General features: G+C 43.8%; 1 protein-coding gene across 2 annotated transcripts in view; it reads left to right on the plus strand.

Moving 5' to 3' along the window:
- The window catches only part of PKD2 (polycystin 2, transient receptor potential cation channel), a 53,922-nt gene that overhangs the window by 13,788 nt on the left and 26,980 nt on the right, over positions 1–13,154 (plus strand). For both annotated transcript variants that reach the window (XM_026509755.4, XM_057309860.1), the window contains exons 3-5: positions 6,563–6,696; positions 8,225–8,475; positions 12,081–12,305. In XM_026509755.4, coding sequence (XP_026365540.1) covers positions 6,563–6,696; positions 8,225–8,475; positions 12,081–12,305 — 610 coding nt within the window. The remainder of the gene's footprint in view (positions 1–6,562; positions 6,697–8,224; positions 8,476–12,080; positions 12,306–13,154) is intronic.

Consider the following 13,154-nt stretch of genomic DNA (forward strand, 5'->3'; position numbering starts at 1 on the left):
AATATTAATTTAAACATGGCCTGTGCTCCATGTGCGTAGCTTTCTCTCCTTTATGTCTTTGTGATAACATATATAAATATTACATATCTATCTTTCTTGTTTCAAAAGACAAAGTAATAACCAGCTCGGTATGGGCATTCGCAATACCACTTGTGTCAACAGACTTAATCCCTCAAAGATTTCCATCACAATGTTACTTATAATTTCCTTTCAATTTTAACCAAAACTGGATTAAAATATTTGGAGGTTTTAATGACTTTAATTCACCTCTCCTGTTTATTCTGCTGTCTCACTTCTGTCTCTTGAAAGGCCTCCCCACAGTTGCTTAGGGACCTCTTCGTTGCTAAATTTTATGGGCTGTTTTCAGACTTTCTCTGGCATTTGCTTCTATGGCATTTGGCTTTCTAGAAGCTTCTCTTTGGCTTCCAGAACTCACTCTCTTCCTATTTTCTTCTTGCTCTATTCACTTTCTTAGTTTTCGTCTTTATGAAACGTGTTTAGCCAGGGTATTCTCTGCCATTGGGTCTTTGGTTTTCTCTTCAGGTGATCTTTTGTACTTGATAGTGGTGACTCCAAGTCCCCCCCTAGACTGGCTCATGAACTACAAACCTTGTGCCAACTTCTACCGGGCATCTCCACTGGTATATCTCCCAGGCATCTCATCCTTAACATTCCTAACCCTGCACTAAACATCCTTCCCATCCAAACTTGCTTCATTCATGTTCTCTCTGTGCATTCATGTTGACATCACCCACATGATGCCTCTTTCCAAAGCTGGGCATCATTCTAGACGCTTTCCCTCATTCTTCTCATGTGATCATTCCACTTAATGCTTCCTCTTTAGTGCCTCTCAAATCTGTCTTCCTTCATAAAGCACTATTGTCCCTATTTTAACCTTTATCATCTCTCTCCTGGATTATTCATTTATTCATTCATTCAATTGTTCAGTAATTTAATTAAAAACAGATTTAGGCCTTGCCCTGAAATGTGGAAGTAATATGAAAGAAAACATTTGGGGACAAGGATTCCCCTACAAAGAAGGCCTCTCTGAGGCCTAAATCAAGAGTGGGAGCCAGTTGGATGAAGAGAGAACTGCATGAGTGAAGTTTCTGAGGCAGGAAAGAGCTCAGAACATTCCAGAAGCTGAGTGAAGACAGTTACTAGAGAGAGTACCATCAGATGAGGATGGAAAGGTAGTCAGGGGCCAGACCCTATAGGTCTGGTAGGCTTTGGTTAGGGGTTTACTGGAGGAAGCTGGGATTTTAAGTAGGGGAGTGACATGATTTATTTAAATTTTAAGAAGATGACTCAACACCATTAGACCACAGATTGGTTGGGATCTTTTTAGATCTTTTAGTAGGACTCCCAGGTACTGCCTCCAGACTGTTGTCTCTGAAACCAGATTAATCCAGGTCAGTCTTCCATTTAACATGCTATAATCAACTCACTTTCAAGATGAAGTTTAAAATCGTTACATAATAAAGTGCACTTCATTATACAGTCTTTACTTACTTCTTCAGACCTGCCACTCTCTGTGAACACCTGTTACTTCTACCACATCAAGCCACCCTGAGTCCCAAAAAGGCCTTGGCCTAGGCTGTCACCTCTTCTTGGTCTATTCAGTTCTTCCTCATCCCTCAAGATCAGCTCAAGAGGCAGATCCGTTGAGAAGCCTTATCCACTAGCCCTTACCCTGAGCTGTGCTGAAGTCCTGGGCCCACCTCCATCACCACACTCGTCACCCTGCGTTGTCAAACTTGTTTATGCATTCATCTCGTCAGCATAGGGAGGGAAGAAGGGATGCTGTTAGGCACATCTCAGAGATGCCACATGGATGTTCTTACCAAATGTTGACAGCTTGGCCCATTCTCGTTTCTGTTTACTAGTACTTCTTGCTCACTAACCCAGAACTATTCCTAATATGACAACTGCAAGAGTTCAAACCTAATCATTCTTTGATTTATGTATATTACTGTGCATTTGGCACTTTTCGTTTGTAGAGTCTCTTCAAATATCTGTCCTTATTTTATCTCTGCTGTGTTTCTGTGAGGATGTGGGACAGCCCAGAGCTAGCAGAGGAGTTCGGCTTCCTGGTCAGGATGATGGCTTCACTTTGTGGCAGATGGCCTTGGAACACTGGATTCTACTGTCTTTACATCTGGTATATTTATATTTGTGTAGCAGCTTTGATTTCCTCTTTAACCCAAGAGTTATGAAGAAAAAAAAAATTTTTTTTTTCATTTTGAGGTGTTTGGTTTCATCTCTGTGTTTGCTTAATCCTTTTTAAATTAATTTTCTGCATTTGTGGTTTTTAAAATACCATTTTTTTTGGTTTTTGTGGGGGATTTTTTGTTATTTTCCGTGTTTCTGTTTGTCTTGATTTACATTGGAAAATTCTTCTTTGCTTTTTATTCTTACGATTTGGAGTTTTTATAGTACAGTCCTCTTTATTGGTTTTTGGTCTTTGAGCCTACATTTTTTTCAACATTAAGGGCAAAATAGTGTCTATTGCCTATTTTGAAATGAGGCATGTTTTTAAGACAGCTTTATTTATGTCATATGCTGATTAGTTGGTGATACTGTGATAGTATTTATTCTGGCTTATTTTACGGAAAAGGGAACTTGGAAATTAAGACAAGGACTATATAGTAGAAGAAATATATACACATAGGACATTTATCTATCCTATGCCTTATATTTTTTAGCATTCTTTTCCTTTCTGTTCCTCATTTAAGATTATGATAGTTTCATCCTGTATTTTTTTCCTTCATGATTCAGATCATTTAAAGAGTGAATGCTACCTTCCAAGTGAGCTTTTCTCTATCAGGGACCAAATAGAAAATGATGTAGCTGTCTTGTATTTCTTTTGCATTTGACGTCATGCAAAATGTCTTCACATACATTTCTCCCATTGAACTATGCAGAAGCTCTAGATGTGGTTTTTTTTTTTTTTTTTTATTTCATTGCTTATTTATTTGTCAGAGAGAGAAAGCACAAGCAGGGGGAGCAGCAGGCAGAGGGAGAAGCAGGCTCCCTGCTGAGCAAGGCGCCCAATGCAGGACTTGATCCCAGGGTCCTGGGATCATGACCTGAGCTGAAGGCAGACGCTTAGCTGACTGAGCCACCTGGGAATCCTTCCCTAGATGTTATTATCCCCACTTTCTTGTTGATGAAACTCAAGCTCAGAGAAGTTAAGTAGTTGTCTGAGATCCCAAGACACCGAGACCCACTATCATGAACAAACACAGAGGCAGACATTCAACATGAAGCAAAGCAGACATTCAAGATGAAGCGAAGCTGAACCTCAAACCCAAATCATTCTGCTTCCAAATCCCAGGGGTCCTTTAGCTCCAACCTAGATGGACTCATGGTGTAGGTGATTCCTGGAGTGTATGGAGCTGCCATTCAAAGATACCCCAAGGACTGGCCCACAGCCTGGCACAAGGGAGGGACTGAGTTAATATTTGCTGATCAAATGTGTTAGAATAATCATCCCTTCAAAGCTAGATGACATTGTTTCTCTGGATGTCCAACAGATGGTGCTAAATAGCCAAGGGAAGGCTTGAGTGAGGCCGTGAAATTTCATACAGGTCCTGAAAATTTCAAAAACAATCGATATTAAAAATATAGGAAAACAAAAGAGTTACAGTGGCTAAAATACTTATATTTATGTACATATAGAACTAGCATATTTATAAATCAAAACATTTAAATCATTTGTCATAATTCTTTTTAAACAAAAAAACCAGAGGTAAAAAATTTAGAATGATCTATATTAATTAATCAATCCAAAGCAAATTCTAATTTCAAGTTAAATGAAAAAATCAGCTTCATAATTATTTATTAGATTTTGGGGATCCTTCACCACTACTCTTTAGCATCATATCAGCTTTGTTCCCTCAGCTGTCTCTGGATCCACAGAAAGCTTTCGTAGAGTTCATGGTACCTTGCCCATCCCTCTGTGGGAGCTGAGTGGGCAGTGCTGTTCCCAGGGAAGCTTATTGGCTTTTCTCCTTGAGGGCAGAGATCACACCTTGCTTATCTTCATAAGTACTTTGTCCTATAAATGTGAATGGATTAAAAGTCTAAGCCCTTAACTCTGGCCCAGTATAGTTTTGAGAGGTAGCAGGTCACGTGACACTTGAAGAGGAATGTTCTTATCCTGATTTGTGGGTCCCAGGAGGACAGGTGAGAGAGCCTAACTAAGGGGACAGGAAAATGTTCCTTCCCCTCCAGACAGAGCACATAAGCCTTGTGACTGTGTGTATTCATTGATTCATTGACCTCTCGAGGTAGACTCAAAAACACACTTGTGTTTGAATCACTATTATCTACTCCTCTTTTAAAATAATTTTTTATGCTGCTCAGGTGGGGAAAGGAGTTATATAAGGATGAGATTTTATTAAGTAGCACTTAATCTCCAAATCATATAATAACAAGGTTTTTTTTTTTTTTAAGATTTTATTTATTTGTTTATTTGACAGAGAGACAGCCAGAGAGAGAGGGAACACAAGCAGGGGGAGTGGGAGAGGAAGAAGCAGGCTCCCAGCAGAGGAGCCTGACGTGGGGCTCGATCCCGGGAGTCCAGGATCATGTCCTGAGCCGAAGGCAGATGCTTAACAACTGAGCCACCCAGGCGCCCCAATAACAAGGTTTTAAAATGCATTTTATGATGCCTGAAGATTATTACAGGGTCAGCTAAGTATTAATCACCAGCTGGATGTTGAGAACTATGGTAAAAAGAAGTATAAAACCTCTGTGGTCAAAAGAATTATAAAAAAGAAGTGTTTCCCCTTGAAGCTTTTTGTCAGTTATGGGAATTATAGCATATTGCACATGTGATCATTAGAGTCCAGTGTGAGACAGCCCCGATTAAAGTGCTGAAATTTTTAAGGATTAAAAGCTGATTAAGGAGGAAGCGCCATCATTATTGGGCATTTAAGTTTCAGCCACTGTATTGGGTAATTTTTAGTTATTATTTTTATGTAAGCACCAAAAACTCCTGTGGGATAGCTAATTATCTCCTCCTGCAGAAAAGGAAACTGAAGCTCAGAAAGTTTAAGCAGCTCGGGGCGCCTGGGTGGCTCCGTCAGTTAAGTATCCGACTCTTGATTTCAGATCGGGTCTTGATCTCAGGGCTGTGAGTTCAAGCCCTTACTTCAAAAAAAAAGAAAGAAAGAGAGAAAGGAAAGAAAGAAAGAAGAATAGAAAAGAAAAAAAAGAAAGAAAAAGAAAAAGAGAAGAAAGTTTAAGCAACTTGCGCAGGTCATGTAGTGAGTAGCAGGCATGGCTAAGATTCAACCTCTGATCTCCTGTAACCTACTAAGCCTATAAATTATCTTCCCGTCTCCCTCCAGGACCATTCAGAATGGGCTGATACAATCAGCAAATCTTCCTGGCCAGGGTGTAGCTTAAGTTTAGAGGGTTCCGTAGATTTGATCAGTAGATGGGAGGCAGAGTGTCTGTGTTAGCATTCTGGAAGGAAAAGAGATGGAAAACTCAAAGTGGTAATTAAAGAACATTTAATGAAGGGACTATTTCCAAGGTGGGGATGGTTATGGGAACCTGCAAGGGAAATGAGGCCCTCGGAACAGTTACCATCTCCAGACCTGAGGGGACAAGGGGAGAGAATGACATGGCATGAACCCAGTGTGGCTATGGGAGGAGAGATGCCCCCAGCAGCTATGGCCAAGGTTAGAGGGTCCCCTGCCAAACTGCATCTAGGTGGTGAAGGAATGGAGTAAGGGTTGAGGAAGCAAACCCAACCTCCCTTTCCTCAGGTCTCCAGATTTCCCGCTCAGCCTCCCCTGGGCCAAATGTATGGGAAATCAAAGGGCATGGTACAGTCTGTAGAGGTCAGCCTCAGAGTGCAGAGCAGAGAAGAATGGAGAATTGATGTGGAGCAGAGAACGTCCTGCCCCTGTTATGGTAGGGAGAGTAACAGCGCGTGCCCAGGCTCAAGACGAGGAGTGAGGCTTGGCCTCGGTAGGGGCCTGTGCCAAGCAGCCTCACCACGTGGAGGGGCCGATCCAGGAGCAGCCTCACCGTGTGGAGAGGCTGACGGGGGGAGGGGCATGAGGTTGGATAGGCATGTCCCAGATGTCAAGTAAAGACACTTGATCTTGGGGCGCCTGGGTGGCGCAGTTGTTAAGCGTCTGCCTTCAGCTCAGGGCGTGATCCTGGCATTCCAGGATCGAGCCCCACATCAGGCTCCTCTGCTAGGAGCCTGCTTCTTCCTCTCCCACTCCCCCTGCTTGTGTTCCCTCTCTCGCTGGCTGTCTCTCTCTGTCAAATAAATAAATAAATCTTTTAAAAAAAAAAAAAAAGACACTTGATCTTAACTCGATGCTCTGTAGTAAGCCAGTTTTGTTTCACATATGCCAATGTTAATTTATTTCTTTTATAGGCCTGAGAGCTAGGGAGACATCCTAGAAGAATGGTAAAGGGAAAGAAGGCAGGGGACACAGCAGAATGTTTGTGGCTACCTGCCCCTCCCCTGGGAGTGTGCAAGTGAGTGTGCGGGTTCCCCTGCAGGGTTCACGTGGCTTTTTCTGTGTTCCAGTGACCTATGGGATGATGAGCTCCAGTGTGTACTACTATACCCGGATCATGTCACAACTCTTCCTAGACACCCCAGTGTCCAAAACAGAGAAAACAAACTTTAAAACTCTTTCTTCAATGGAAGACTTCTGGAAGGTATTTGCAAATGACTTTCAAAGTATTTCTTTCCCGTTGAAAATGGTTCATTTGGCTTCATAAATTCAAGTTAGCATTATCTCTAGGACCCCCTTTGTGCTTGACGCTGTATGAGGTGTAGGTTATGGTGAGTTGATAGAAGTTATGGTTCTGTCGAGAACCTGGTGTGTGCCTTGCACCGTGCTGAGTGTTTCATAATCGCATGGTAACCATACAAGGTAAGGGCTAATGTTACGCCCCGGTGGTAGTTGAGGAGACGAAGATTCAGCATGCTTGCACATGGTTAGGGAGTAAGAAAAATGGACTTGTTTCTAGCCTGACAGGCACTTCCTCACCCTAGTCTATAATTCACTCAGTCGTTCATGATTCAATAAATATCTGTTGAGTATCTCCTAGGATATATGGCGCATAAGGGCAAAATTTGGTTGTTTTGTCTTGCTTTGTTTTTTGTCTTTGGTCTCTTTGTTGAGGATGGCATGTACCCTAGAACAGTGCCTGATACAAGGCAGGCATGTTCTTTCAGAGATCTCTAATGTGAAATTCAACCCAGCCCCTTCCCAAGTTGTCACAAAATCCAGCATAATAACCAAGGATAAGCTACGAGTGATACCGTAGGAGAAATGTTACACTGATCTGGGAGGTATGGTGCTCAGAACCTAAAAAAATTGGAAGGGACACTGGAGGGGAAAGAATTGTTTCCTCCTGCAGAGATGCTTCCTAAAAGTCCTACTAAACCCTGAGGTCAGAGCTGGTGGTTGTAAAGAAAGAGGAAACTGGACCGTGTAAACCCATCAATACCGGTGCCTAAAAATACTTGGCATCCAAAACCATGCATGTAAGATAGGAATCTCTCCCTCCTCAGCAGAGCAAATCAGTCCACCTCTACCGATTGTCTAATAAGATAAGGCACTGAGAAATAGCTGCTTCTTCCCAATAGGCAGACTAATGAGAGACTTGTCCTGTAGCCACAATTCCATGGTAATGAATGCCAGGCTCTAAGAGCAGGGGCAGGGGCAGCTACAGAGTTCACCATATGACAGAATAACCCAGACACTTAAAAGATCCACCAGGTGGCATACTGGCAATCAAAACTATAGTCTTTTTCTCTCCAAACAAGTTTGGAACCTTGTGGGATGCTATTTTAATAAGGAAAAGTAAAATTGATCATGGTTGTGGATTTATGTCAACCTCCTCCCCCCTCCACCACCTTCAGTCCTAGCGCAAAAATCAGAGTTGCCATTTATTAAGCACCCACTGGGTACCAGGGTAGCAGCCATGCAGAGAATGGATATAATCGATGCAGGAACCTTGGCTCAAAGCTGGATCCTGCTCAAGGCCTCACAGCTAGCAAGCAACGCTGCAAGATCCAACCCAAATCTTTCTGACAGCAAAACCCACCCTCGCCACTCTACCGTGCTTGCAGAGTTGCCAATCTGTTGGTCATGCAAACATTCCAGGAAAGAGCAAAGCAGTCACTAAGCTTGGGACTCTTCAAAAAAATTTTCACAAATGTTTCCTTGGTTTTCAGTTCACAGAAGGTGCCTTGTTGGATGGGCTGTATTGGAAGACGCAGCCCAGCAACAGAAGCGAAGCTGACAACCGAAGCTTCATCTACTACGAGAACCTCCTGTTAGGGGTGCCCCGTATCCGGCAACTCAAAGTCAGAAATGGATCCTGTTCTATCCCCCAGGACTTGAGAGATGAGATTAAAGAGTGCTATGATGTCTACTCCGCCAGGAGTGAAGACAGGGCTCCTTTCGGTCCAAGAAACGGAACTGCGTAAGTGTCTGTGCCCAGCGGCCATGCGCGCCCCGACTTCTCATTCACTCATTCATTCATTCATTCATTCATTCATTCATTCATCCTCTAACCCCTTAACCAAGGACTTAAACCGTCGTACCTGGTTGAATATTTTACTCTATCTCATATCATTAAGAAGGGAAGTGGCAGCTACTACCAGATGCTATTTAAGAGGTGACTTCATAGATTATCTCATCTGCTTTTCACAAAACAACCTGAAATACGTGTCATCTCCATTTTGTCTATGAAAAGACTAAGGCTCACTTACCCGAAGCATCACAGCTTGTAAATGGAACCAAGCTGGAATTTAACCATCCTGACTCCAAAACCCGTGCTTCTTCCACTAAACCACATTGCTTCTTCCATTTTAATTACACTGTTGGGGTGGCTCCTGGCCACCCTCAGCTCCTCATCCGTATTCAAGCTTCTAGAGTGCAGGGACTATATTTTGTTCACTGCTGTATTCTCAAAGCCTTGACCACACTGCCTGGTAACTAAAGCTGCTCAGTAAATAGCCACCATGGTGATTTCCACTACAAGATGGACTGCCATGTATCTAAACCATCCCTTGATTCTGCCCTATTCTCAGGTTACTCCCATTTCTCCTTCCCTTGAACTCCACAAGCTTCTGGAAAGAATAGCCTTCACTTGCCACCTCCATTCCCTTACCATTGATTCACCCCTTAAATCTTAAACCCTGTGTCTCCGACATCTCTCTTGGAAGCCACCAATGGATTTGTTGAGTTTGCCAACCCAATGACCAATTCTTGATCTTCATCCCATGCAACCTCTGCACAACCCGGCCGTGTTGATTGCTCATTCTTTTGACTTCTGAGAGTGACACTAAACTTTGGGTTCCCTTCATTCTGTAATCCTCCTCTTAACTCTCCCGCTTCTCTCTTATTCCTAGGTTCTGGCAGGTACCAATATTCAGATCTCTAAATTTTCTTTCTTTACATTCTTTCCCTTGGCATTCCAGTGGCTTCCTCTCTCATGTCTATTTGATAATTTATCATTTCTGCAACAAATATATGGAATGTTACATTGTGCCAGGATTTTCTCAGCAAAGTCTCCCTCTTCTAGAAATACCCTTGGTGCTGGCTGGGTAACAAAGCAGCAGGAAACAAGACAGAAACAAATCCCTTGTCTTCACAGAGCTTAATAGGAAACCAAAAACAAATCTGTATCCTACCTATGTCCTACGAGCTCCTCTGCATTATCCAAAAGGAGTCTCCAGTCATTTTTCAGATGTCCCTTCTCCCTCTCTCCAGCTTCCAAATCAGAGGCCACATTCTGCCGACAGTCACTGCAGTGTCCTCTGTTCATCCTTCCTGTCTGTCTTCTTGTCTTCCTATCATTGCTGTGGTTCAGGCCTCATCATCACCTCTGGGTTATTGCAGGCATGGCTGTCAGAGCCCCCAGGACCACTCCCAGGTTCAGGGATGTGCTGGAAGGATTCACAGGATTCGTCCTCTGGTCATGTTCATGGCTAAGCTTCAATGCAATGAAAGGATAAAAGCAAAAGCAGCAGAGAGTTCAGGCACATGGAGCAAAGTTTGTAGGAAACTACGTGCAGGCTTCCAAAAGTCCTCTCCCAATGAAGTCACTCAGGACATGCTGAATTCCTCCAGTAACGAGCTATAACAACATGTGTGAAGTGTTGTCTCTCAGAGAGGCTCATTAGAGACTCAGGGCCCAGGTAGTCACTGGCTGCTGGTCACGTAGGCAGCCACTGCCTAGCGGGTACTAAAATCCCAGAGTCCCAGAAGGAAAGCAGGCATTGGACACAAGCCACTGGGTTTGTGCAGACAGCCTAGGCACGGCCACTCTTCCCAGTCACACAACGTTTTTGTTGGTTTTTTAAAAAAATTTATGTATTAGAGCACATGCATATAAGCGGGGGGTGGGGTGGGGTGAGGGCGTGAGGCAGAGGGAGAGGAAGAAGCAGCCAGTCGGGCACTTTTTGTATCAGTGTAAGGAGCTGTTTATCAGTCATGTTCCGAATGCCAGGCAAGGCACAACCTTGCAAGCAGGCCTTCCTAGGGAAAGGCCGTCTCAGACCCGCTGTGGCCACTTTTTTCTACACATGAGCCCTCTGTTCTCACCACTCTAGTCTTTCCTGCAGCCACCAGAGGAACCCTGTTCCGTGCCTCTCAGTAACCTTCGCTCAGTGACCCCTTCCTGCTTGCTCTTCACCATCTGATCACAGTCTACCCGTCAGCCTTCTTTCTTCACATTACGAGAGCTGAACTCAGCTACCAGCTGGGTGCCTCGTACTTCTCCAGCCCTGCCTGCCTCAGGCTCGAAAATGCCCTTCCCATCTTCTGGTGCCTGCCTGACTCCTATTTACCTTTCACAGCCCAGGTCCACTGCAGCTTGTTTCAAAAGCTTTCTCCGATGCACCTTTCCTGTCACCGGACTCCCAGACAAGGATAGCTTTCCTCTGATCTGCCTGAGCCATTTATCTTACTTCTCTGATGGATATCATCCACCTACCTTGTATTTTAATTGTTTCATTACTTTTCTCTCCCTACTTACTATATATTTGAGAGAGAAAGGAACTTGCTTCATCCTTTTTTTTTTTTTTAAGATCTTTTATTTATTTGACAGAGAGAGACACAGTGAGAGAGGAAACAAAAGCAGGGGGAGTGGGAGAGGGAGAAGCAGGCTTCCCGCTGAGCAGGGAGCCCGATGCGGGGCTCGATCCCAGGACCCCGGGATCATGACCTGAGTAGAAGGCAGATGCTCAATGACCAAGCCACCCAGGGGCCCCTTGATTCATCCTTATATCCTCATTAATGCCAAAGAAGCATCTGGTTCCTAAGAGAGCCTCTGTCAATATTTGTGGATTAAATTCCCAAATGCCCTGGGGCACCTGGGTGGCTCAGTCGGTCAAGTGTCAGACTCTTGATTTCAGCTCAGGTCATGATCTCAGGGACCTGAGATCGAGCCACATGTTGGGCTCTGCAATGGTCATGGAGCCTGCTTAAGATTCTCTCTCTTTCTCCCCCTCTCCCTCTGCTTCCCACCACTCTCTCTTTCTCCCCTTCTCCCTCTGTTTCCCACCACTCTCTCTTTCTCCCCTTCTCCCCCTCTTAATTTGAGAGGAATTAATTGATTAATTAATTCCCAAATGCCCTGCGGAGTCTTGTTTAGTTCATTTGCCGACAGTGGTACTTGATGAACTTGTGCCTCTTGGCTGCAGTTTTCTCTGAGAGCCTAGAGTCACGTAGCCCCTGAGTATAGTTACCCAGGAAAGACAACCATATAAACTAAGGGCTGATAGACAGATTCTAGAGACAGGCAGTCCTGGTGTAGGTTCCTGACAATACCCTTGAAAGCTCGGAGACTGAGTTGACCTCACTAAGCTTCAGGGCCCTTATTCCTAAAATGGGGATAATAAATGTATGAGAATTAAATAAGAAAACACGAAGCACCACACCAAGCACATTACCCAGCTTGATAAGACTTATACTGATTTATTCCATACTCTGTCTTACCAGGAACCAACTGTCTTTGTATTTGCTCTAAGTGTTCCACTGATTTTATCTGTTTGTTTCGTTTTCATTTTGTTTTTTCATTAGTTGGATCTACACAAGTGAAAAAGACTTGAATGGGAGTAGCCACTGGGGAATGATTGCAACCTATAGCGGAGCTGGCTATTACCTGGATTTGTCACGAACAAGAGAGGAGACGGCTGCTCAGGTTGCTAGCCTCAAAAAAAATGGCTGGCTGGACCGAGGAACCAGGGCAACGTTTATTGACTTTTCAGTGTACAACGCCAACATTAACCTGTTCTGTGTGATCAGGTGTGTACCAGGGGCACTGATCCGTCCCACGTCTGTGTATTTGTAGGTACATCCTAGTCTTGCGAGAGACCAGGAAACCATTGCTGCAGTTGGCTAAAAGAGTGCCGAGGATCAGAGCCGAGAGCAAGGGAAGGGTGAAAACCAAAGGCTTAGTGGGATAAATATATTTGGTGGAAGGGAGTTAGGATCCTAGAATATTATGAGTTGGGAAAAAACTTAAGTCTGGTCCAAGTTTATCCCAAAGCTGGAAGCTTCCCAGAAAAAGCACTGTGTTCTGCTAACATGTGTTCTTACTCATGATAAGGATAATCATGAGTGGCCTCTGGCCACCAAATCTCGACTCATTGCCCTGAGTTTCCCATTCTCAGATGAGGCCCATGCTATTTTAGAACACAAGCACAGCAGGCAGGGGCTATGGCTAGGTTCAGGAGGATACCCACGTATCTGCCGACACACAAGATTCACCAAAGGCACATGAAGTTCCTTCTAAGATCCTGTGACATTGCTATCATGATCGCTCTGGTCAGCAGTGAGAAAACTGACAAAACTCCTACGTGCTTGTCTGGGGCCTTTTGTTCATTCATTCATTTATTCAGCAAACATTTATCGGACACTTAATATGTGCCAGGCACTGTTCTCGGTTTTTGGGACACATCAGTAAACAAAATAAAGATCCCTGCTCTTGCAGAGCTTGCACTCAACCAGGAGGAGAGAGATAATAGACAATAAACAATAAACAAAAGAAACAAATTAATTAAAAAGTATATTAGAAGGTAACATGTACTATAAAGAAAAAGTAGAACAAGGCAAGGGGGATCCAGGGTTACCCCACTTAATCCTCCTGGTGAA

This window comes from Ursus arctos, unplaced genomic scaffold (genome assembly GCF_023065955.2).
Source record: "Ursus arctos isolate Adak ecotype North America unplaced genomic scaffold, UrsArc2.0 scaffold_9, whole genome shotgun sequence".
Classification (NCBI taxonomy): Eukaryota; Metazoa; Chordata; class Mammalia; order Carnivora; family Ursidae; genus Ursus; species Ursus arctos.